The sequence below is a fragment of the Branchiostoma lanceolatum genome, chromosome 16 (genome assembly GCF_035083965.1).
Source record: "Branchiostoma lanceolatum isolate klBraLanc5 chromosome 16, klBraLanc5.hap2, whole genome shotgun sequence".
NCBI classification, from domain to species: Eukaryota; Metazoa; Chordata; class Leptocardii; order Amphioxiformes; family Branchiostomatidae; genus Branchiostoma; species Branchiostoma lanceolatum.
In genome coordinates this window covers 15446372-15470098 of record NC_089737.1, presented here as the reverse complement: position 1 = coordinate 15470098, position 23727 = coordinate 15446372, and the positions used below count along the sequence as shown (strand labels likewise).

At 46.4% G+C, this 23727-nt stretch overlaps 1 protein-coding gene across 1 annotated transcript; it reads left to right on the top strand.

The window, feature by feature from the left end:
- Positions 1-1150: 1150 nt before the first annotated feature.
- On the top strand, positions 1151-23325 carry LOC136422115 (KICSTOR complex protein SZT2-like). The gene is made up of 21 exons (XM_066409764.1): positions 1151-1162; positions 1498-1647; positions 2731-2811; positions 3192-3324; positions 3663-3847; positions 4290-10616; positions 11399-11695; positions 12026-12076; positions 12560-12820; positions 13931-14143; positions 14306-14653; positions 15107-15587; positions 15903-16165; positions 16625-16873; positions 17405-17845; positions 18093-18227; positions 18785-18959; positions 19974-20159; positions 20305-20469; positions 21221-21384; positions 21765-23325. Exons 1-21 carry the CDS (start codon positions 1151-1153, stop codon positions 22437-22439), a joined length of 10992 nt encoding a protein of 3663 aa, XP_066265861.1. The 3' UTR covers positions 22440-23325.
- The last annotated feature ends 402 nt before the right edge of the window (positions 23326-23727 follow it).

Genomic DNA, 23727 nt, shown 5'->3' with positions numbered 1-23727 from the left:
AACTCACTCTTTCTTCAATAATACTCCTAACTATTTAAAGCGTAAATTAGAAATTTTATAATTGATATGAACGGAGGCCTGGAGGCTGACGTCATAATTTTTCTGGTAACTTGTAGTTGATTGATCTGACGTCATTGAATCATTCATGTCAAATAGATAAAATTTTGGTCCATCCTCTTTTAAGATGGCTGCAACATATATATAAGAACCTGTCTTGGTAGACGTTCAGTTTCAAATTCTCCTTGTGCTAGATAGTTTGCAAACCAGCACCAAGTTCTCATGTCACCGTGGAGGTGGTTGAAGCATGGTAAAAATTAACTGGAGAGACTTTGATCTTTGGTCAGAGTTTACAGTAAATCTCAATTCAACAACAATTCAATGACAATAGCGCAACTAGTATGTACAGCTACTAGTAGTTTGTTAGCCGCAGCGACTCTTGTGGGAAGACGTATTTACTTGTATATTATACAGTGTCTTCCAACTTGTATATTATACAGTGTCTGCCAACTTGTATATTATACAGTGTCTTCCAACTTCTGTTGGAAGACAAGTTGTATAATATACAAGTAAATATGTCTTCCCACTAGAGTCGCCGCGGCTAGTAGTTTGTCACTGTAGTAGTATTGTACCATGGAGATTAAACACAGGCCCTGGCTGAAATTGACAAATGAATAAAACAAGTAATCATACATACATATTAGTACATAATTTGTACTTTCAGTTCTCAGGTTTGACTGTGGGAAGAGTTCCTGTCGGCCAGCATGATGGAGGCTGTGGCTGAAGACACGCCCAAGGAACCCGAGCAGCAGAAAGTAGGAACTCTCATCTTAATCAGCCTGTTTTTTAGGTAGCTGTATGGCACCAAATTTGCATTGGTACTGGGTTTATAATAGGTAGCAGGGGGAAGATTGAACTCACAGCAATTGTGCTACATTAAATGAATTGATATAATGATAGTGCTGTACCTAACTGAATTTTTCTAGCCAGATCAAGGCAAATGTTTTGCCACGTTGCAATTTTTTCATGAAAACTGAAATCAACCTGCTTTTCATTGTTTGATTGAGGGAGGAAGTACAGCTGTCATATACAAAATTAAGCTAAGATAACAAAGATACAGATGCATGATTGAAGTCCTCATAAGTCCATTGACATGCATACGTTTGTGAATATTAGACATCCAGGTCAAGAAAAGAGGACTAGAATTGAATCTTTACTACTGGATTAATACATTTGTAAACTCAGACGTCTCAAGTGTCCATCCGTCAGCTTTTTTTCAATGAGGACAAAATAATGAACAAAATTTACTTTGAACTTACGGAAGCATCAAGAATATTCCTACTAGTAAATTCGATATAAACAAAAAAGGTAACTACTCAGACGTTCTAAAATATCTTCTAAATAAACAAAAGGTAACGGACAAGATGTTCTAAAATCCATAGACATGCTTGTATATACTGACAGTAAAGTTGTAAACTCCTTCTCCCCCCCCCCCCCCAGGTGACAGATGCAGGTGAGGTGTTTCTCCTGATGAAGAAGGACTATCGCATCTCCCGCAACATCCGGTCCCAGTGGTTCTTCTCCAACCTCCACAAGACGGTCCAGGTTACCCCCGACGACCAGCTGCCCGAGTCTGAGAGGGAACTTGAGGTAATGATATATCCTGCAGTACTGCTGGTGGCCACTAGATGGTGCTCTTGTGTGGTTGGGCATTCACTTTATGGTCATGAAAGTATTACATATCTTTTAAGTACATGTACTACAAAAATATAAGTTTGTTTGTGCCACCAAAGGTTTCACAGACTTACTACTTTCATAAATAACATCCCCTGGACACCCTTATTGAGAGATGAGTGTGTGAAATAGTATCAGTTGCTTTTCCTCTTTTGTTCTATGCAAAATATGAATTTAAGCTGCCTGCATCATATTAAGGTTTGCATCATTGATAAAGGTTAGACATCCAGGTAATAAGGTATAACATAATACAAGAAAGCAGTTACTCAAGCAACTAGTTGCTGGAATAACTGTTGTCTTGCATTAAGGTTTTAGAGCTTGATGCAATTTGCTCTAATGCAATATTTCTGCTTTTTCTATCATGTCCATGTCACTGGAATTCCTCCAGAACAATTCCCTGGAGCTTATGGACCTTCAAGTAAGCCGGTAGCATCTTAAATAAGATGTGCCTCTGTGTGTGTTTGTTTTGTGTGTTTCACATTGTGGTAAGTAGGGGTTTGTGCCTAAACCCTGTGCTTGTATTTGTAAAATTATTAGGTACAGGTCTGAACCTGAACATCAAGCGTATCTGTACCTATAACTGAAGAAATCAAAATATTAGTGGATGCCATTTTTTAGACTAAAGATAGGTAAATCCTATGTCAGAGATGACAAGCAAAGTGGTCATTATGTAGAGCTAGTCATCACATGTACAGGTTTGGCTGTATATCAATGGCCAGGTCGTCCTTATGAATAGGTTGTCTTGCACTTGTACATGTTGACTATATCAATGGCCAGGTGGTCCTTATGTAGAGGTGGTCACTTGTACAGGTTTAACTGTATATCAATGGTCATGATCAGGTGGTCCTCATGTAGAGGTGATCACTTGTACAGGTCTGTACATTAGACTTATAACACCTTCCTCCAGAAATGTAGAAAAAGTGACCACAGTGCCCACTACATTCATCTGGCAGTACTAGTACTTACCTAGTCCTGACTCCTGTTGCATGTCTGTTTCAGGTTCTGTCAGTCCTGCCCCAGGGGTGGAAGGGGGAACCTGTCGACCTAAACACCTCCTACAGACTGGTGCACACCTCTAAGGTTCGTCTGCTCTAAATGCCAGTTTTTCCTTGACTCATGTTCTGATATGAAATTATTTCCCATTTGTTAACCATTTGCAATAATTCAGCATTTTGCATTAATTTTTTATTTGAGCAAAAGATGTGTTCATAATGATTTTTCCAAATATTTTCATTTGGTAACAACATCAACTTGTGGTAAATTTGGCTCATTGCTGTTTCGCCAGTCCATAAATTCAAGTTAAAGTGTAGGATCTCCTTGATATATGTCTCTTGCCTGTATTTGCCTCGTTTCACCTGTTGACCTAAAACCTTCTTCTCTTCCCTTCCTCTGAGTCCTCTCTATTTGTTTCTTTCTATGTGTTCTTAAGTGACAACTCCTGTCTTGTCTCCCCTCCCCAGGCCACGTTCCTGGCCAGGCGGTACCGGTTCGTGTTCGCCCTGGACCTGAGTCCCTCCACCTCGAGCGTGGACGGCTGCCGAGGACGCGTCATGCTCGAGGAAGTCTTCGCCGCGCTCGAGAACTGCCTCTCAGGTCTGGATACTTTGTTAATTTTTTTAAAATATTTATATAATTCCATTAGCCAACATCCCCAAAAAATGCAGGCAGCTAATCTTCCTAGACATGAACAATAAACATAAGACGTACAACGACATAAAAGTCATAACAGCTACTATTTACATTCAACATCTAATCAAATTGACTACTTTACAATGTATATACATAAGAAGCTTTTGCCGAAACTTAGATTTGCAAATGTACGGGCAGATTGAACGCCATAAAGCAAACTGTTCCATATAGAAATGGTCCTGTATGTGAAAGTCTTTTTCATGGCATTCCTTTTTGGGTTCAATAGTCTACATGTGTTTCAGGTCTGACGGAGCCGTACTCGGCGCCGGGGTCGGGTCACGTGTTCACGCCACAGATCTACGTGACGGTGATCGCGTACACGCCACTGATATCGTACAAGACCCAGCAGGTTATCATCCAGGGGTGCCTGGTGACCCAGAGCAACTTACCTGCCCTGCTGGCCACGGTCAGGCAGCAGTTTTATGAGGTATCTCATCATGTACTAGTATTGCTATTATAAAGCTTCATAGGAATTAGCATCATGGTACCTTGTTCTCTTTTGTCATCATTGATTTACAGCATTATGTCAGGTTTGTGCTAGACATTGTATGTCATGATGTACATGCACTTTTTTTGTAACTAAGACTTCTAAAATCTATAACTACCATTGTGTAGTTCCTGTTTGATCATTTTTTATCAGTTGTGCCATTTTTGAATGTTCACGTCTAGATAGAATGACGGGGAAAGTTCCACAGAGAATACCTGTATTTCTTACAAGTTTGACCGTTTCCAAAATCATATCCAGTTGTTTGAGTAATTGCTTTTTGGCATTTCTTACAAGTTGTCAAAGCTACCAATGATTTTCTGTACACTGCAACACATGTACAGCTCTTTCAGAACTATCTGTCTATCCCCGTTATCTTCTCTAGGTTGAGAACAAGATCGCTGAAGGCTCCCGTGTGGCGATGCAGGGACGGGAGGGCCTCTCCGGCGGCATGTTCGACGACATCGTAGACCCCCTGGGGGGTAAGAAGGCGTGGGATGCCATGGTAACGCCCGACGTCGGACTGGTGAACATGCTCCGCTACGGTATCCTCGCCCTACAGCTCCTCCCCGATAACACCAGCGCGAGGATCGTCGTTATAACCGACGGCGTGACCGCCATGCCAAATATGGAGATGATGGAGTCTCTCCTAGTCCAGCTGCGAAGCTCGACTATCGCGTGTTCCTTCTTACAACTCGGGTCCGCCTACAGACCGAGCATGTCTATGGGGTACGTCCTACACAACCAGCTGCTGAAGTTCCTAGCTGCTGCGACGTTCGGCGCTTATCTGGAGTTTTGCCCGGGTATAGGGAGGACGGCGGAAGGCATGAACATGTACCAAAAGGCCCTGTTCGAGTGGCACTTCCAGAAGGGGTTGAGCGAGCTGCCTTTGAAAGCCATGAGAGGACAGTTCAGGGAGAGCGTGCCGCCGCCGATCCCCGATCCGCAGAAGCCCCGGTGGATGTGGAACGAGAAAGCGATGAGCGCGTGCCCGATCATGCGGAAGAAGCACAGCGAAAACACCCTGCAGGTCTCTATCTTCAACGTCCTCGCTGTGCGGCTACGCGAAGGGTACACCATCAAGGAGGTCAACATGACCAAGAACGACACGCAGATTGAGGTCAAGGTCGTGTTGCCATGGAAACACGACGTGACCTTGGAGTACACGGCGTCCAGCGCGTGGCCGCCCAAGGACGCAAAGAGGATCACCCAGGTGGAGGTCAGCCTGGAGGGTAGTTACGACTTTCTCCATGACATTACCTGTCCCATGAAGAAGCCGTTCAAGAGCGCATACCGAACATCGGTCGTGAAACGGTTCTGGCAGACAGTGCACGGAGTTTCGCGTACGGACCAGCTCCTAGTCCACATCCAATCCTTTGCCAGCAACCCTCGGTATTACGTCGTACCGGAGAGCGTACGGAATGGCGTTCCATTGTTCTATATGAGTCACAGCTCTGCTGCTCCCGTACCGTCCCTCCAACATTCGGAGATGAAGGAAACCGGTTTGGCCGAGTTTGCCGCCTTCTGGCAGCCCATGGTCCAACTGGACACAAACGTTTGGCAGAGATGGCTTCACACCCACCGGATCACCATCCTGCTAACGCACGACAAACCCCTTCCATACCACCTGCACATTCCCGGCCCAAACGGGCGATACGACACCATCCAGTGTCGAGTGTCCTTCACAGAAGTCCACAAGCTCCTGAGCAAGGAGACGTCGTTCGTCCTCGTGGAGAGCTACTGTTACGTCAAGCTCCTCTTCAGCAACAAAGACAAGCCGCCGACATCCTTCTTCGTGGTCAGAGTCTCCTCTAAACCGCCTTGCATGGTCGTACGTCTGGCCTTCCTCGGAGGCACCCCTGGCCACATCAGGAATGAAATCGTCACCGACATCAAGGAAAAGCTCAACACGCTCAGCAAGCGGGCGCACAAAGTTGACACTCCGAAAGGAAAGTCCTCCCCTTCTAAGCAGGGCACTACAGAGAAGACAGAGCAGGGGCAGGCAGAGAGGGCTTGTCTCGTGCTGCAAGCAAAGCCGCTGGAAAAGATGCTGATTCGGTACGAGAAAGTCCCCTCAGATTACACAAGCCTGTACTCGGCCTCAGTGGAAGCTCCCGCAGCTGCAAGAGTCGGTGGTAGCACACCCTTGATCACTGTTAACAAGACTGCCACCACCATGTTCGGCACCTTGTCGCGCTACCTGTACCACCAGCGATGGGTGTGGGGCGTCCAGCTAGGCCCGGCGGCTCCTGTGACCGCGCAAGACGCCGCAAGAATCCTGGCGACTCTGACAAAAACCCGGCTACGGGAAGGGTTCAGCTTCGCCCACTGCTATTCCGGTATGGTGAGCATGGTGGCGGAGGTGCACATGAGAGACCCACTGCGTCACGGGTCCGACTCCGAGGGAGGCGTCTTCTCCTGTTTCTTACAGTACGTGCTCTTCCCTCCCCACACCTGCACCACTAAGGACAGCGTGACGAGCATTTCTACTGACGACGATGAACTGGAAACGACCGAGGCCGACGGAGAGTTGCAGATCATCGTGGAGTGTTGGATCGAGCCGCAGTGTGGCGTCGTCATCAACTCCCCCATCCAGCAGAGGCACCTGGAGGGTCTGGAGTACCAGGATATTCCGCAGGCTCTGCTTCCATTTGACTCCCACATCATCTCAGCCCTGGTGACGTTCCAGCATCTCAGCGCCATGTGCGGCAATCGCTGCGTCCCGTCGCCAACTACGATGGAAGTAGGAGGGTCGGGAAGAACCACCCCTACCATAGCGGACTACGGGGTAACGGACAGTAACATCAAACACGTGTTCTTCCCTTTCGATCTCGTTGAGCTGCTGCCGCATTGTCAGAAGGTTTCCATGCAGTTCCAGGCTTGTAGGCAAGAGGAGGAGCCACAGGAGGGTGAGACTCAGCCGAAAGGACAGCAAGCCAACCGGGACTTGTTCAAACTCATGCACGACAGGCTGACAGAACTCACCCACCGCGAGCTGCCCCTGTCTGAGGATGTTTCCGCAAGCTTCACCAAAACTCTGACAACAGAAGCAAACGTTTCAACAGATCACAAGGCTGACGATACCATCGTAGAGGACACAGAGTCAACAGAGACTGAAGTAGGGAAAACTGCAGCTGGTTCCAAGAAGAAAGAGGAGGACAGCAGCACCCCACAAACAGAAATGAAAACCCTGGCTGCTGCAATACTGGAGGAACAGGTACCCGAGGTAGAGTGGAAGTGTTACATGAAGTCTGTACGAGCCGGAAATGTGGTCCTCACTGTCTTACCCAAGACCTACCAGGATGTGGTTGTCTTTGACAACTATTGTAAGAAGAAGGAGGAAGAAGCAAGATTGCTTAAGGAGGAGGATGGATTCCAAGGAGATGAGTCACCTGATAGACATGATCAGGAGACACATTCTGTTTTAACCGAGATAGCAGAGGTTGAGGAATTCAAGTCATTAGAAAGCGTGGAAGAGACGACAGCAACAGGTGATGGGGATGAAGATGACCAATCCAAACCGTCAACATCCGAGATTGATGGCCAATCAGAAGACACTCCTGAAGCTATGGAAGAAGAGACGAGGCAAGATGATGCTGAAGAAAAAGCAGATGAAGAAGAAGAAGTTCCAGATGCAAACCCTTCACCAGTAACCATTCCTATCTACATCTTCAGCTGTCAGCAGTCTTGCCTCCTGAGACAGCTCGAGCTGGGCGTTGGCGAGACCACTGAAACCGTACGAGACCACCGATTCGACCGCGAAGGATTCCTGGTCAGAAGCAACAGCCAGTTCAGCGACTTCTGGAAAAGCCGGGAGTCCGTCCGACTGAACGCTGACCAACGCGTCGACTCCCGTGAGACCATCGACGAAGACTTCAGTTCAGGGGACTCCTTTAAGGATTTCTGTGACCAGGTCTCCGACGGGATCCAGCAGAGTTTTGTAACCGCTGTATTCCAGAGCCTACAAGAGGGGGTTCCTTTGGACCACCTGGACGTACAGGCAGCGGTAGAGAACGTGTGTGAAGAGCAGCTCCAGGAAATCGACATCACCGAGTTCCTTGGTACCCTGTGCGGCCACTTAAGCGACTTTCAGCATCTCCGGAGACAGAGGTTGGACAGCACACTTGTAGAGGATCTGAACGAAACAAAGGAAAGCATCGACACTGTTGTTGACGTCGAAGACAAAACCAAGTTCTTTTCACTCTGTTCCCTACCAGCAGGATGCGAGTCGACCTCGGAGCTTCACAAAACGATCAAAGAGAAGTTTGCGCAGACGGTCGGAAAGTATTTCCAGCCAGTCCCCTCCAGCCCAGACCTGTACTTCTACTGCTCACCCAGGCAGAACAGACACAGCTCCCAGCAGGCTGAGGACCCGACAAAGCCACGTCTAGCCAGTGAAGATGAATCCTCAGTCGCAACAGAGGAGGAGGACAACGCACAGTCGGACTCGGAGCACATCCGGATAGACAGTGCGACGGACAGCGACATCATCATCGATGATACCATGGAAACCACAGAGGATGAGGATGATGATGAAGATGAGCTTCGTGATGGACGTACAGAAACCTTGGGTTCCATCAGCGTACAGAGTGAGTTCGGCAGTCGCGAATCGGTCGTACTCGACGAAGCAACCTCTGGAAGTGTTCCTCCTCTCTTCCTCAACCTGACCTGCTCCTTGAGAAGTGGGAGTCACAGAGGAAGCATGGGAGTGACTCAGGACAGCTTGCCGACATGTGTGAAGGATGTCTCAGCCTGCTTGGACCCCAGCGTGAAGGAGCTCGATCTGTCTGACTTCTACGTCACCCTGGACATCATCTGCCTCACACTTCCTGGTTTAACAATCAGCGAGGATTCGTCGGAACACAGACCAGAGTTGAACAGGATGATGTCGAGCGACACCAACATCAGCAGCCCTGTCGGCAGCCCGCAAGACTTCCAAACTCCTCGGTCCACAGAACAGGATTTCTTCTCCGACACTCACATGGAGCCTCTAGATGGCCTCCCCGAGGCTCACCGCAAACTTGTCCTTGACTTTGTGGACCAGGTGAACTTCCTCCTGAAGGATGAGATCACTGCAGCGCTCCGTCTGATACAACCTGTTACCATAGAAACGCTGGAGAAAGTGGCGGCCCACGTGCACGACTCTTCCTGCCGGCTGGAGACCGGGCTGTCGGTGAACCCGCTGGACTTACCGCTCACCATTCAGGAAGACGTGCCGCTACAGTTCGTCTTCGGCTCCGATCAGAGTCATGCCAAGTTTGTGGAGGCTCTCGACGATTTACAACTGCCCGGGTACAAGCTGGAGAAGGTCTGGCCATGGTACTACACTGCGCTGGACCCGAATGCCCCGCAGTGGAAGAGGAAGGCGGAAAACCTTAACGATTCACTCCCTCTGAGCACTGTGAGTAATTCTGAATTCATCGTCTCTCCTCGCAGCAGCAGGGAACACTCGGATTCCGTCTCCACTTCGTACAGCGGCCGTGAACACTCGGACTCTTTTGCTACAGTAGTGGACACCAAGGCAGCCAAGCTGGACACCAGTATGGCTGCATCACCCATGGACAGACCCAGCATGTCGCCTCTGCAAGAAACAAGTAAGGAGCAAAGTTCATCGCAGGTAGTTTCTCCTGAGGAGCAGCTCCTTGGATTGCCTCTTCCGATGGACACTTGGGAATGTCTTAAAGTTGAAGACGAAGACAAGGACGAAGCAGCAGTTGAGAAGGCTATCGACTCCACTGAACTGATCGAACAGGGGCTGGAAGAACAAGAGATTGCCAAAAATGCTGAAGAAGGAGACGAAAATGCTGGTGGCAAGACTGTTGTAGAAGAGCATCCCCCAATCCAGCAAGAGGTGCAAGTATCCGCAGACTCTCCAAATGAAAATAAAGATCAGCAAGGTAAGAATGAAAGTCAAAGTGAAAACAAAGAGGACAGTGACCAAAGAGAAGGTGGCAGCAGTGAAGAGACAGAAAAAGTGGAAGTGCACGCAGATGAAATATCAGACAAAACGTTGGAAGATGTCAGCAGTGATGAAAGTGAACAGACTAAACAACACACAGAAGGCTCTTCAGAACCCCTCACAGACAGTGAACCCATCGAAAATCTTCCTTCAGAGCAGACAACAGACAACTCGAAAAATAATGATAGTCCAGCTTTGCAGTCTGATGATTCTAAAAGTGTGGCAGCAGCAAAACCCGAAGGTCCAGTCCTGCCAAACTTCTGGCTTATCATGAAGGTCTCCACGGACAAAGTCGAGATGTTTTGCCACGCCAGGAAGGGTAACATGGACGACCACTCCACGCTCTTCGAGACCCTCGGAGACAAGATCCGTAACAGCTGCAAACTCGTCAACCAGAAGATGCTTCTCCAAGACCTCCACGACACTCGCACCTGTAACTCCCTCCTGGTTGCCGAGGACGACGAAGACATCTGGTTGAAAGACGACTACGGTCCGGGAGGCGGTCAGGTTGCCGGGGTAACAGCCATCAGCGCCGTGGAGGATTTTGCGGAGAAGAATAAGAAGTACCTGGCTGCGACAATGCAGTACATGCCGGGTTACTTTGCGTGTGACTGTGTGTGCAGAGTCCACTTCTCCATACACCAGCGGCTGAAGACAGGGCCGGCCCGCGGAGTCTCTCGAGGACAGCAGGCTTTGAGATCAGCCCTCTCCGCCTTCTCGGTCAACAACCAGAAGAACATGTTCGTGTTTCAGGTGGGTTGGTCGGAGTTCATCTTTAGTAGATTTGATTTACATGTAGTCAAAGAAAGCCAATCTTTGTGCTTGAAAAGTGAAAGATTTGTCATACATCCAAATTCTTGGTAGATTATTATAGTAGATCAACTTTTTATGTTGGGTGCATCTCTATAAGATTTTTTTCTTTAATTCAAGAAAATGTCATGCATTGTACAGATAACCACAAATGAACATGGTAAACAATAAACTACATAGAAAGCAGATAAGCTAGTTAAGATAAACAAAAAAGATAATCTGTGCTTTCTTATGGTCAAGAATTACAATACAACAAAGTGTTGAACCAAGAATATCAAACCTCTATAAGATATGATTTAGTCAATGAAGGCCAATTCTCTGCGCCAGAAAAGTTCAAAATTTGACATATATCCAGATTCTTTGTAGAGTATAAACTTTTTTGTCGATTGTCAAAGTTTTTGACAGAACCGCACACCCAATGAACTCTTGTGCGTCAGAATTCCATTTACTTTTAGATTTAATTCACAATAAAAGCTACTGCATGCCAGCAGGCTTATCTATAAGGCCACACCAATTTATATAATTAATTTCTTGGTTAACAGATTTTTATTTTCCCAAAAAAAATGTTAGAAAACAAAAAATTATGAAAACAGAAGGCTGGCCCAGCATTCTATTTTCATGAATTTTTTTTTCTAATTTTTTATTTTTTCAAAAATAAAAATCCGTTAACCAAGAAATTAAAATTGGTGTGGCCTAACCAGAACATGTTCGAATTTGTGTCCCAGGAGCGGACGGGGGCAGTGTTCTACCTGCAGCTGTTTGAGTCCATGTGCGTGAGCGGGTCGCACAACACTCTCAACCTCCCCGAGGTCGGCAAGGGGGAGGACGAAAACTCCCTCCTCAGTTCGCGAACGTCGTCTCTCCTCTCCCTCCCCATCCGTGGCGGCGCGGCGGAGCTGGAGGAGGACATCCGTGAGTACCAGCAGGCCGTGGAGAAAGACTCCGGAGTGGAGACCGTTCCCCCGTCGCAGACTGGCTCCATGTCTTCCCAGGGACAGGCTGAGGAGAGCGTGGTGCTGATGGTGGGTAACCGAGGGATGAATCTTTTGTTTGTTTGTGTTGCATACCCGGTAAACAGCATCAAGGCGTAACACACCAGGTTTGTACTGAAGAGTACAAGCTGCATATCCGGACAGATTTATATGATCCACACACACCGGGAAGGACCCCTACTCTTTTCGATAAGTGTGTTGGGTTCTTAATTTAACGTGCTTGAGTTGTGGCTCTCCTCAAACACGGGACCTCCATTTAACGCCCTATCCAAGGGACGTCCCTAGCCGAAGCTAGGTACTCATTTTCACCTGAGTGAAATGGGGAAAGACTCCGGAGTGGAGACTGTTCTCCCGTCGCAGACAGGATCCATGTCTTCCCAGGGACAGGCTGAGGAGAGCGTGGTGCTGATGGTGGGTAACGACTTTCATAACTTCACACTGAAAATGAGTACCTACATGTAGCTTTGGTTAGGGGCATCCCTTGGATATAGGATCTTGATTTTGTGGAGAGCCACACCTTGAGCAGGAATGTTTTGCAAAACAAGGCAAGATTAATCCCAGGGTCTTGTAGAGAAGGCTTTAAGACCAGCACATCAAGGACAAAGAAAGCATGCAGAGACCAGATCCATGTCTTCTCAGGGCCAGGCCGAAGAGAGTGTGGTTCAGATGGTGGGTAACTGAGGCATAAATTCTTTTATTGTTTTTTGTTTTATTTGAATCCCTCACATGGTGCTGGATCTGCTCACTCTGCTAAGAACAATTAGTAATTACAGTTACAAGTTTGGTGTAAAGCTGCACAGTGTCTTCTTGCAAGTTATTAACAGGGAACAATTTTTTTATGACAACGTGCATACACAATGATTGTACAACATGTGTTTTCCACCATTCGTACAGGTGCATGGCGTACAACCCGCGGGGGCGGAAATCCGAGTGGACCTGGTGCAGATCCTGCAGCACCGATTGGACGACGCCACCCTCGACGTCATAATCCTGATGCTGGCGCGTAACCCGATGTGCCGCCTGTCTCCCGCGGACGTTCTTTTCATCCAGCCGCCGTCGGAGCTGCCGACCCACAGCCTGCGCCTGGCCATCCCTGCGCAGCACTCTGCACACATACAGGCTGTCGACTTCTATCTTAAGCAGAACCTCCTGCAGGTATTTCTTTCTCCATGAAAAATGAAGACATTGTTTTGTGTGTGCGTGTGTGTGTGTGCTTGTGTGTGTGTGTTTGTGTGTGTATGTGTGTGTGCGCGTGTGTGTGTGTGTTTGTGTGTGTGTGCCTCCGCCTGGCCATCCCTGCGCAGCACTCCGCACACATACAGGCTGTCGACTTCTATCTCAAGCAGAACCTGCTACAGGTATTTCTATCTCGGAGTCCATGAAAAATGGAGATCGTTTTGGGTGTGAGTGTGTCTGTGTGTGTGTGTGTGTGTGTGCGTGTGTGTTTGTGTGTGTGTGTGCGTGTGTTTGTGTGTGTGTGTGTATGTGTGTGTGTGTGTGCGTGCTTTGGTGTGTGTGTTTGTGTGTGTTTGTGTGTGTATGTGTTGGTGTGTGTATGTGTGTGTGTGGGTGTGTGTGTGCCTTCGCCTGGCCATCCCTGCGCAGCACTCCGCACACATCCAGGCTGTCGACTTCTATCTCAAGCAGAACCTCCTGCAGGTATTTCTATCTCCATGAAAAATGGAGATATTGTTTTGGGTGTGCGTGTGCGTGTGTCTCTGTGTGTTTGTTTGTGATGATGATTTGTGTGTGTGTGCGTGCGCGTGTGTGTGTGTGTGCATGCGTGTGCGTGCGTGTGTGTGTGTGTGTGTGTGTGTGTGTGTGTGTGTGTGCACGCGTGTGTGTGTGTTTGTGTGTGTGTATCTGTGCCTCCGCCTGGCCATCCCCGCGCAGCACTCCGCACACATACAGGTTGTCGACTTCTATCTCAAGCAGAACCTGCTGCAGGTATCTGTGTACACAGGCTTGTCATTGACGTCATAATGATTATAATTTGAATCCCCGGCTTAAGCAGTAGCATCTTCTTGTGCTAAACAGGCATTTGCTAAATCCAACATTGAGCATATGATACAAATAAAAAGCCTGTACATAAATTTTGCTATTATCTATTTACCTTTGTGTACCCATGACCTCCTATCCCCTCAGGCACCCACACACAGACACACTGGACCTTTGGGCAGATGGGTAAGGCCAACAGGGCCTTCCAGTTTAAATCAAGGCTTCGTTCGTTCATTCACTCGTTCATTCTTTCATTCATTTGTACAGTTCCTCCACAACCCCAAGTTCAGCGACAACGTCCACTTCCAAGACGTCGATCGGAAGAGCGTGCCTCAAACCGACCAGGACGTCTTCCTTTACAACCGGCCCCAAGAATCGGGCGGAAAAGGACTAGCCTGCATCATCCTCGGTCATGTCGACAAGGAGGGGAACTACATCCAGCCTCTTACAGCCCCAAAAGTGTCTGTCGACGCCTACAAGGTAATAGTCTTTTAGAATTATAATGAAAAGTTATTATATGTATAAGCAGTAAATGGCTAGTTTTTAAATACGACCTGTACAGCAAGTATGCGATTCAGCCAGTTAGCTGCTTTGTACCAACTGCTATGTTGTTTTAGCAATAATTATTTTTATCTACCTAAGGTGGCCATGACGTGGTCAAACTTTAAGGCATTGACGGAGACTCACCGACTCGAAGGCGGCTGCGGTTCTCAAGACGGTGGTGCGATACTCCAGTTCCACATCTGGGAGCGAGGAGACATCGACTTCAAGCAGCTGGCAGAGAAACTCAGCCAGGCGCTGCAACACGCACTCTGTGATGTTATAACCGAGTACTACATGCTGACGGCGCCCATCGCAGAGCTGGAGGAAGATGGAGAGGAGGAGGACCTCGTGGATGAGGAGCTGATGGAGAAGTTCCAGGAAGGGGATGTTTCGCCCTTGGACGGGAGGCAACTGTCGGAGGAAAGTGTGGAGGAACCGTTGTCAGAAGTAAGCACATATCGTCATTTAAAATCAATTATTTCTTTTTTAAATTCATTCATTCATTGGTTTGGCTGTTCATCGCACACAGCCAGGGCTGCCCAACTAGCATGTTGCTATTACAAGGGGCTAGCCCTGCAGCATACTAGTATAAGATCTTTAATTTCATTCAATGACATTTACTTTTATTTGTGATTGAAATTGACACTTTATTAATTCTTGTTATCTATGTAGTAGGTTGTACAATAGATTTTTGTAATTATTTATAATCACTATTATTAATTTTGATTTCTTTAACATGTTCTAATATAAGAATTAGATTTTTGATTTAGATGGGGGAAGATCTCGATCAAGCCTTCATGGCTTCTTTAATTTCTACCCTTAGCATGTTTTCTTTTTTGATGTTTATGTTTTGTAAATTTTACCATGTGCTTATGACTAAAATCAAATCAAACCCAACAGGCAAACCTGACCTGGAAGGACCGTGAGGTTGCCAGAAGAAAGGAGGAAGATCACAAGAGTCTGCTTTGGAGACTGCAGTCGGGTTCAGAGGGAGTGTTACACACCATGTACATGGGGAGGGTGCAGAGATGGTTCGACTTCATGGTTGGCATGAGCAGCCCGGCCGTCGTTCGCGACACGCAGGCCGTCGACTCCCGCTACGCCATCCCCATCCTGCTCCGCGAACTCTGCGACCTCGTCCACCTCCTAGCGAAGGACAACACCTTAAGGGTCTACAAACACTGCCAGGAACAAAACTACACACTTCTTAAGGTTCCTAAAGGCCCTCCAAAGTCTGAAGAGGTCTGCCATGCGCCCGGACTGGCAGATAACTACATTCTCCTGGCCCGTAGTCTGAAGCAGTGGCGGGAGTGTATGGATGTGAAGTACGGAGACTTGGGAGCGGAGGAGGAAAAGCCGGCGCCTCCAGTTTCATACAAAGGTTTGATCAACACTTAACTGTTTATAAGTTTTCTCTCTTTGTTTCAATTCTATTAGTTTGAGTCTGACCCAGGGCTGTGTCCAGCTTTGAATTTTTCAGTCCCATGCATTCATTGTTTCAGAGCAAGAGTTGTCAATTTTGTTGTTGGATCTGTCATTCTAAGATTGCTAAAATACAGTGTCCTCAATTTTATGTCATGAAGTTTAGATTTTTGGGGATGGATGGATGAATGTTAAAATGTTCTCTGCCCCTACAGCCTCAAAAAAGCTATTATTTACCTTCAAGTTTTATTTTTTACCTTATTTTACCAAACAGGTGTACAGAAGTTCAAAGCACAGGAGAGGAAGACTCAAGAGAAGCTGCCGGAAGGGGCGGGGCCGGTGCCACGGCAACGGCTGATGATCGTCGAGATCCGAGACACCCAGATCACCACGTACCAGTACAACTGGGCGGGGGACCTGAGCGTGACCCTCAGGCAACAGCTGGCCCAGCTCAGTCAGTGGCACAACGCACGCTCGCATCTCCTCAAGTCACTCCTGGTGCAGAAACTGGGTCTGTTCCATCATCATCCCTACCAGGTATACTTTTACTGTACTTCAGTAGCAACTGTTAGTACATGTGTATTTCAATTTGGCAAGGACTTTTAGACTTTAGAGGCCATTGTACCACAAAGATTATTTGATAGAATGGTACTACAATGTTTTTGATTCTCTTTTCTGCCTTACTGTTAGAATTTCATTTTATGTTATAACGTAGTGAAAAATCTTTGTCAATAAGCAAAATTATAACACATCTTGAAAGGAGGATGCCTATTGCATCAAAAACTCTGATCATGAGTGTTGTTCAACGTTGTTTTGTAAACATCTATGTGGGAATTTTGTCATGTTATATTATGTATACATCATGATGTATTATCTAAATTTGAGTGTGGATATCAGCAATGCTTGTAATAGATGTTTAAATTCAGGCAATATCTATTTTATTCATGTACCTGTTATATAATTGTCACTGGAAAATAAACTCTGATTCTGATCCAGGTTGAGAACGCCGCCAACCCCTTCCTAAGATACTCCCAAGACGCTGACCTCCTTGTGAAGTGTTCCGCCCCTCCTGTGAAGGAGCTCCAAGCTCGCGCTGCGCAGAACTTCAGAGGAAGCGTCCTCTTCCATCCTGCTCTCCGGAAGTTCGACCAGTGTCTGAGAGACGTTCACCTGCGCTGCGCCATGCACCAAGCTCCCTACGCCAGTCACCCCAACCCGGTCTTCCGACACGGCATCCAAGCACAGGTTTGCCAAATCACTCTTAGTCTTACTTAGTGTCTGAACACTATCGCCACCTCCTATAACATTAGTCACCTCTAAACTCCATAGTCTATTTTGTGGGAGGGGTGGGAAGTTGAATAAATATGGTTTGTCCCATTTACAACATGATGAACATCATCTACATCTAACTTAGTATACTATTAGTATCACCTGTATCTGGTCCTGTAGTACCAATAGTTGCTGCTAGGGGTCACTGTTGGCATGAATTTTGGGGTTTTAACATTCAACCATTGATTGGTTTTACAACATGATGAACATTATCTACAGATAACCATGCATAGTATCACATGTATCCTGTAGTACCAATAGTTGCTGCTAGGGTCACTGTTGCCATGAATTTTGGGGTTTTAACATTCAACCATTGATTGGTTTTACAACATGATGAACATTATCTACAGATAACCATGCATAGTATCACATGTATCCTGTAGTACCAATAGTTGCTGCTAGGGGTCACTGTTTCAACATTCAATCATTGGTTTCTTTTGCATACAGGAGGCGCGTAACATCGAGTGGGGAGACTACGACACCATCCACAAGCTGAAGAGCCTTTACCTGATGTGGCAGCATCGCAGCGGGCAAGTCAACGTCCCGATTCCCGACGACCTGATCGACCTGATGAAGATGCAGTCCCGCCTCGTACACTACTGCACCACTCCACTCCTCTACCACCCCTTCTGGCTCGACCAAGAAAACGGGAAGGTTGCTAGCAAGGCCACGCCTAGCGACGACTCGTGGCTGATGGACCTATCATCATCATTCCTACAGCAGTACATCCAGTATCTGCAGTCGCTCGGTTTCGTGCTGGTCCAAACGCGACCGCCGTCACCGAGACGGATGGCACGCATGCAGCGACACAGCAAGTACCACGCGCCAGCGGAGAGCGGCACAGAAAAGACGACCACGCACCACTTGCAGCGGACCATCCCTGGAGGGGTTTGTTTGTTTGTTTTATTAAGATCTCCGTTAGTGTACAAAAATTTTTTACAATTTCTACACTAATCTTTCTGGAGTCGGCCTATCAAATACAGAAACAATACAATTTAATCAAATACAGAAAAAAAAACTAATACAATTGTTAGACAGTAAATCAAACAAAATCAAATATGATGAACTTACAGTGAGCGGAGAGGTCAAAGGTGAAAGGTCAACCCAAAATAACAGAATCATTATTTATATATAGGTGCTGTTCATGGAGCTCAGCCTGCACTCCCAGTTCTTCACGGTGAGACAGTTTGCGCTGGAGAGCCATCGGCTGGGCCTGCCGGTCAACTCCCACCTCGCTGTGGTCTTCACAGATGAGTGTGACAAGTACAAGGTACGATAGCTTTATATATGTAACTGTTACTGCTGCAAATGTAAGCAGTTAATCAAAGTTTGAGAATTTGTACACCATAATTTCTTATAATACTGTAACGTCTAGTACTTATCAAATCCTCTGTCATGTTAAGGGTTTTTGGGTGATGATTATGAGTTTTAAGCAATGCACAAGAGCCAGTCGGCCGTGAATTACTCATCAAATAAACCATTCATTAATTCATTCATCCATCCACCATTCATTCATTTATTCAATCATTCAACCATTGCTTCACCCAGAGAGAATACTGTTTTGGGCTTAAGTTGCAAATCGGCGCTATACATGAGCGGCAGGCAGCTCATCTTCCCACAGTGCTACAACCTCAGCACCTTCATTCATTAACTCATTCATTTATTCCTTCGTTCCAGGACCTGAAGCACCTCCACTCGTTCTCCCACGACTTCCATCTTCGCTGCGCGGCGCTGTACATGAGCGGTCGTCAGCTCATTTTCCCACAGTGCTTCGACCTCAGCACCTTCATTCATCCATTCAATCATTCATTTATTCCTTCGTTCCAGGACCTGAAGCACCTCCACTCGTTCTCCCATGACTTCCACCTTCGCTGCGCGGCGCTGTACATGAGCGGTCGGCAGCTCATCTTCCCACAGTGCTACGACCTCAGCACCTTCCTGGCCGGGGTCGTCAACTTCTTCAGCCGACCGCCGCGCTTCTCACAGAACCACATCCTATCAGGTGGGTCAGAGTTCATCTTCAGTAGATTTAGATTTAGGTACATCCAAATAGTGCTATAAACCTGTTAGATGTTGTCAACTTCTTCAGTCGGCCTCCGTGCTTCTCCCACAACCACATTCTTTCAGGTGAGACAGGAGTAAAGACATTTTCTAACCTACTGCTAGCTAGTAGAGGGTTTTGGCACCACACTGTATTGGTTACAGGCCTAGGCATTAGGAGAGCCTAAATGGGGGATTCTTAATGTTCTTCAGTCGACCACCAAGGTTCTCACAGAACCACATCCTCTCAGGTGAGATTCTTAGGGGATAATGGCACATTTTCTAACATCCTTCGGTGCTAGCTAGAGTAGCTTTTTGGCATCCTGTGTACAGTTGTATTGGTAACAGGCCTAGGCATCAGGGGAAGCTTAAAAGGGAATGCTTGAGTTCGTTCTCCATTCAACCACCAAGGTTTTCCCAGAATTACATCCTCTCGGGTGAGATTCATAGGAGTAAAGACACATTTTGCAGCCTTCTCCCTGCTAGCTAGTGTAGCATTTTGGCACCCCAGTTGTAGTCTCTATAGGCTTAGGCAGTGGGGGATTAATCATTTGATTTCTGAAGTTTAATGTTGCTTTTATAATATTCTTCGGTCGGCGGCCAAGATTTTTGCAGAACCACATCCTTCTCTTGTAAGTCAGGGTAGTTCCTATGACATTTTTTACTGTATCTGATGATTTTTTTTTTCTTTCTGAAATGTCTTACACAGACACGATCACACAATGCAAACGCAGTTATAGTTGATATGTTGGACCACTATGATGATGAAAAATGTTTTTTTTTAACCATCTCCCTGCTGTCTAGCCCCATAATCAATACAAGTTTGGTTGCAAACAACTAAAGGTTAAGTTACGTCAGTAGATAATCATATATTTAAGGTAAGTGGGCTAATGGATGTAGTATTGAGTTCATACATAGGAGCCTATAAAATAGGTTTATCTGAATGATTTATTTTTATCTGAAATGTTTCCTACAGACACCATCACGGAGGAGTGTCCTAAGCTTGAGGCCAGTCAGCTGTTTGGCTACACCCTGGAGCACGCCGACAGCTACGGCTTCAAGTCGCTGGTGATGAGCGGGCAGCCGGGGGAGTCAGTCGTGAGCGCACAGCCGAGCGAAACTACTCAGCAGCAGGAGTTTGCTCTGATCTCCCTCAGTACAGGTGAGATTGAAATTTTTTTCTAATAAATAATCAATATTAGCAAATATGGCTTCAAGTCGCTGGTGATGAGCGGGCAGCCGGGAGAGTCGGCCGTGAGCACACAGCCTGGTGAGACAACGCAGGACTTCGCTCTGATCTCCCTCAGCACAGGTGGGATTGGAAATCTTATTTCTAATATTATCAATCAATATTAGCCAATACGGGTTCAAGTCGCTGGTGATGAGCCGGCAGCCGGGGGAGTCGGCCGTGAGCGCACAGCCCGGTGAAACTACTCAGCAGCAGGACTTCGCTCTGATCTCCCTCAGCACAGGTGGGATTGGAAATCTTATTTCTAATAAATAATCAATATTAGCAAATACGGCTTCAAGTCCCTGGTGATGAGCGGGCAGCCGGGAAAGTCGGCCGTGAGCGCACAGCCTGGTGAGACAACGCAGGACTTCGCTCTGATCTCCCTCAGCACAGGTGGGATTGGAAATCTTATTTCTGATAAATAATCAATATTAGCCAGCACAGGTCTGTTATATTTTCACCTCACCCCTATTTTCCTCTTGAGTTTTTAAAAAATATTTTGTCTTTGAGCTCTCGTGCTGTTATTCTAGTTTGTAAAAAAACAGAGAATATTTGAAATTCCTCATTGTTTAGAAAATAGAAAGACATTGGCAAAATCTTCTTAAGGTACTTTATTTTCATGTCTCACTTTTTCTCTTGAGGGTTTCCTCCAAAGTTTCTTCTTCTTCTTCTTTGATAATCTTTAATTTGTTGTGCTGTTGTTCTGTTTTGGAAATACCTAAATCTAAGGTGTTTTCTTTCAAATGTCACCTTTTTCTTAAGGGTTTCCTTCCTTTCTTTTGTTCCTCTCTGATTCCTATAATAATATCTAGTCTGTATAACGCAAACTCCAGCTGTCTGGGGATTTCTGTCCCCTCCCCGCGGCTATGCTGTTTCAGGGCAGCAAGCCGTTACAGGAGCTTGATTGAGTTCAGGCTACATAATATCATGATGAAAAAGTTAAAATGTGATATTTTATAGTATTCTATCATTTTAAAAATTCACTCCAACAGGTGCCACTCCACATCCAGAAGTTGCCAACCTCCCCATGAATGACTTTGACGTAAGCTTGTTCGTCGTACGAAACAAGGACCCGAAACAGACGAACGCCTCCGTCCTGTCGCTCCAGTACTACGTCATTCTCACCAGCAGGAGGGACATGTTCCCACGACTCACGGTAACTGCAACTGTATCTATATACATGTACTATAGTATACAGCCAGTATAAACAGCCTAAGCCCCAGCTTTTGTAACTGTATCTAGCCTGTACAATCACCTTTTGGCATAACACATATTATCAATCCTTGGTTGATAACATTGGTACTTGAAAGCAAGCCTATTTCTTGTTCTTGTCTGAGCTGGTATAGGATACTCAGTAGTTGGCTCATCTACATTTTGTACATCATGTATATCTTCTGCCTCCATATAGCCCTTTGGTGTAACACACCAGCTTCTGTATCTGTATCTATATCTATGTAGTCGAGCCCTGCATATCTCCCATCCTATTAGTCATTTTGTGCATCATGCAAAGTCTGAACATTTTCTTCTGTCCTCCAGGTGGATGAGAAGATCGCCTTCCGTACGCGAGCGGGGCGGGTGATCCATCGTGCCGGTCGCCCTGACGACGACATCCCGCCCTGGCTGCAGCTGCTTCTGTCGGAGTCCGTCACCGCCCGACAGAAAATCACCGGGACGATCGACGACGCCCAGCTGCACTGCCGCCGCGACCAGCTCTGGAACCGCCTCAAGTTCGAGAAAACGGATGAAGAACGGAAAGGACGCAGAAGCGAAAGCGACGAGAAGGCACGACGGGAATCCTTCGGAAACGCGAAACTCAGTTTCGACGAGTTTCAGGAGCTCATGAGTCTTGTCGTTTCCCGCGCTCTCACGGACATGGACCCTTCGCTGACAACGCTACTCAGCATGGGCACCGCGTGGTACCAGGGACTCCTCCGAGTCCTCCAGAGCCGTTTTCCCGCGAAGAGTCGACACTTCACCAGCCCGGACACGCATCACCACTACCTGGCGGTCCTCAGTAACCATGACGATAACTTCATCCTCCTCCACATGAACACGCAGACGCGATTCGCCGAGCTCAGCGCAGTGTTCCGTGTGGAGAACCAGCAGAGCCTGGCGACCAATGGGGACGGGTCGCCCGCGTCGGACTTGCAGCGCCACCTAGAGGCTGTGGTGAATGCTGCAGCTTTCCACCTGTGGTCCAGCCTGTTGTAGCAGCGCCACCTGGAGGCCGTGGTGAACGCTGCAGCTTTCCACCTGTGGTCCAGTCTGTTGTAACATCATGAGTACTTTAACCAGTTCCCTGCTGATTGGTGCAAATCTAGTGCAATTCTGCATCTTGAGAAGAGTAAACCTTAGGATAAACCTGGACTATTTTGATCCCTGCTGTGACCGGTACAAATTGAGTGCATGGATTCATCCTTAGCTGGAGATGGTTAACCATGACCTGCTGACTCTTGCTGTTAGCTGAGCACAAACTTGCTGCAAGGAATCATCCTTATTATAGCAGGACAAAATTTATCCCAAATCCTGCCTCCTTCTGCTGTAACATTAGAAATCTTAAGTACAAAAAATGTAGAGGTTACATAGACGTATAAAGTTAAATCTCTATTGTAGATTATGTATAGTGATTAGATAAAGTAGAGCCATGAATCATGCCATACTACATGTAGTACACCACTGTTTTGTAAAATAGATCTGCTATATAGGAGATATCCTCCATTTTTCAGCATAATCGAAAGACTAAACTGATGCCAAAGTTTGTACTTTATCTGCTTGTCTGCTCCAGCCTAAAGCTGTGATGAGCTGGAAGAGAATTGATACTTTGTTATGATGTTTTGTTAAAAATGTACATGATGTATAGGGAGATATATATTATATGCGCTGCTAACTTATGTTGAACACTTAACTTTACTTTGCCTTGTGAAATAACAGTTTTTGCAAAATATGTAATTATGAGGAAATAAAATCTCTGACCGACATTGCAGGTAAAACGAGATAAGAAAGGTGAATAATAATATAGTTCCTTGGTAATTACCTTCATTGTTATGTCTGTACAGATATCATATAAATGTGAGCATAATACAGTAAGTTGCTTCCATGTTTTGGCTTTTGTCAGTTTGTGATATATGACTCATTTTGGACAGTTTCCTTTCTAAAAGTTTATATCAGAATAAGCTTCGTCAGATTGGCGAAACTTTGGAAAATAAGGAGACTTCTTATTTATCTGCTGGCTCGCTTATGCAAATCCACCACTTTCAAAAACAGTGTGTTTGACCCTTTGGTAGCCAGGCAAATTAGTAAATGCAGAAATGTTCGCGGTGGTTTTATGTTCGCGGTTTTCTCGGTGAACTCTTCAGCGCGAACTTATATTAAAACCACCGCGAAACTTTTTGCCTACCTATTACTGTAGCGCTACTATTGTTTCAAACGCTCCATTCTCTCCCTACTGTGAAATTAAAACCATGCAAACTTAAATGAATTTGCACGTACCGGTATTCTC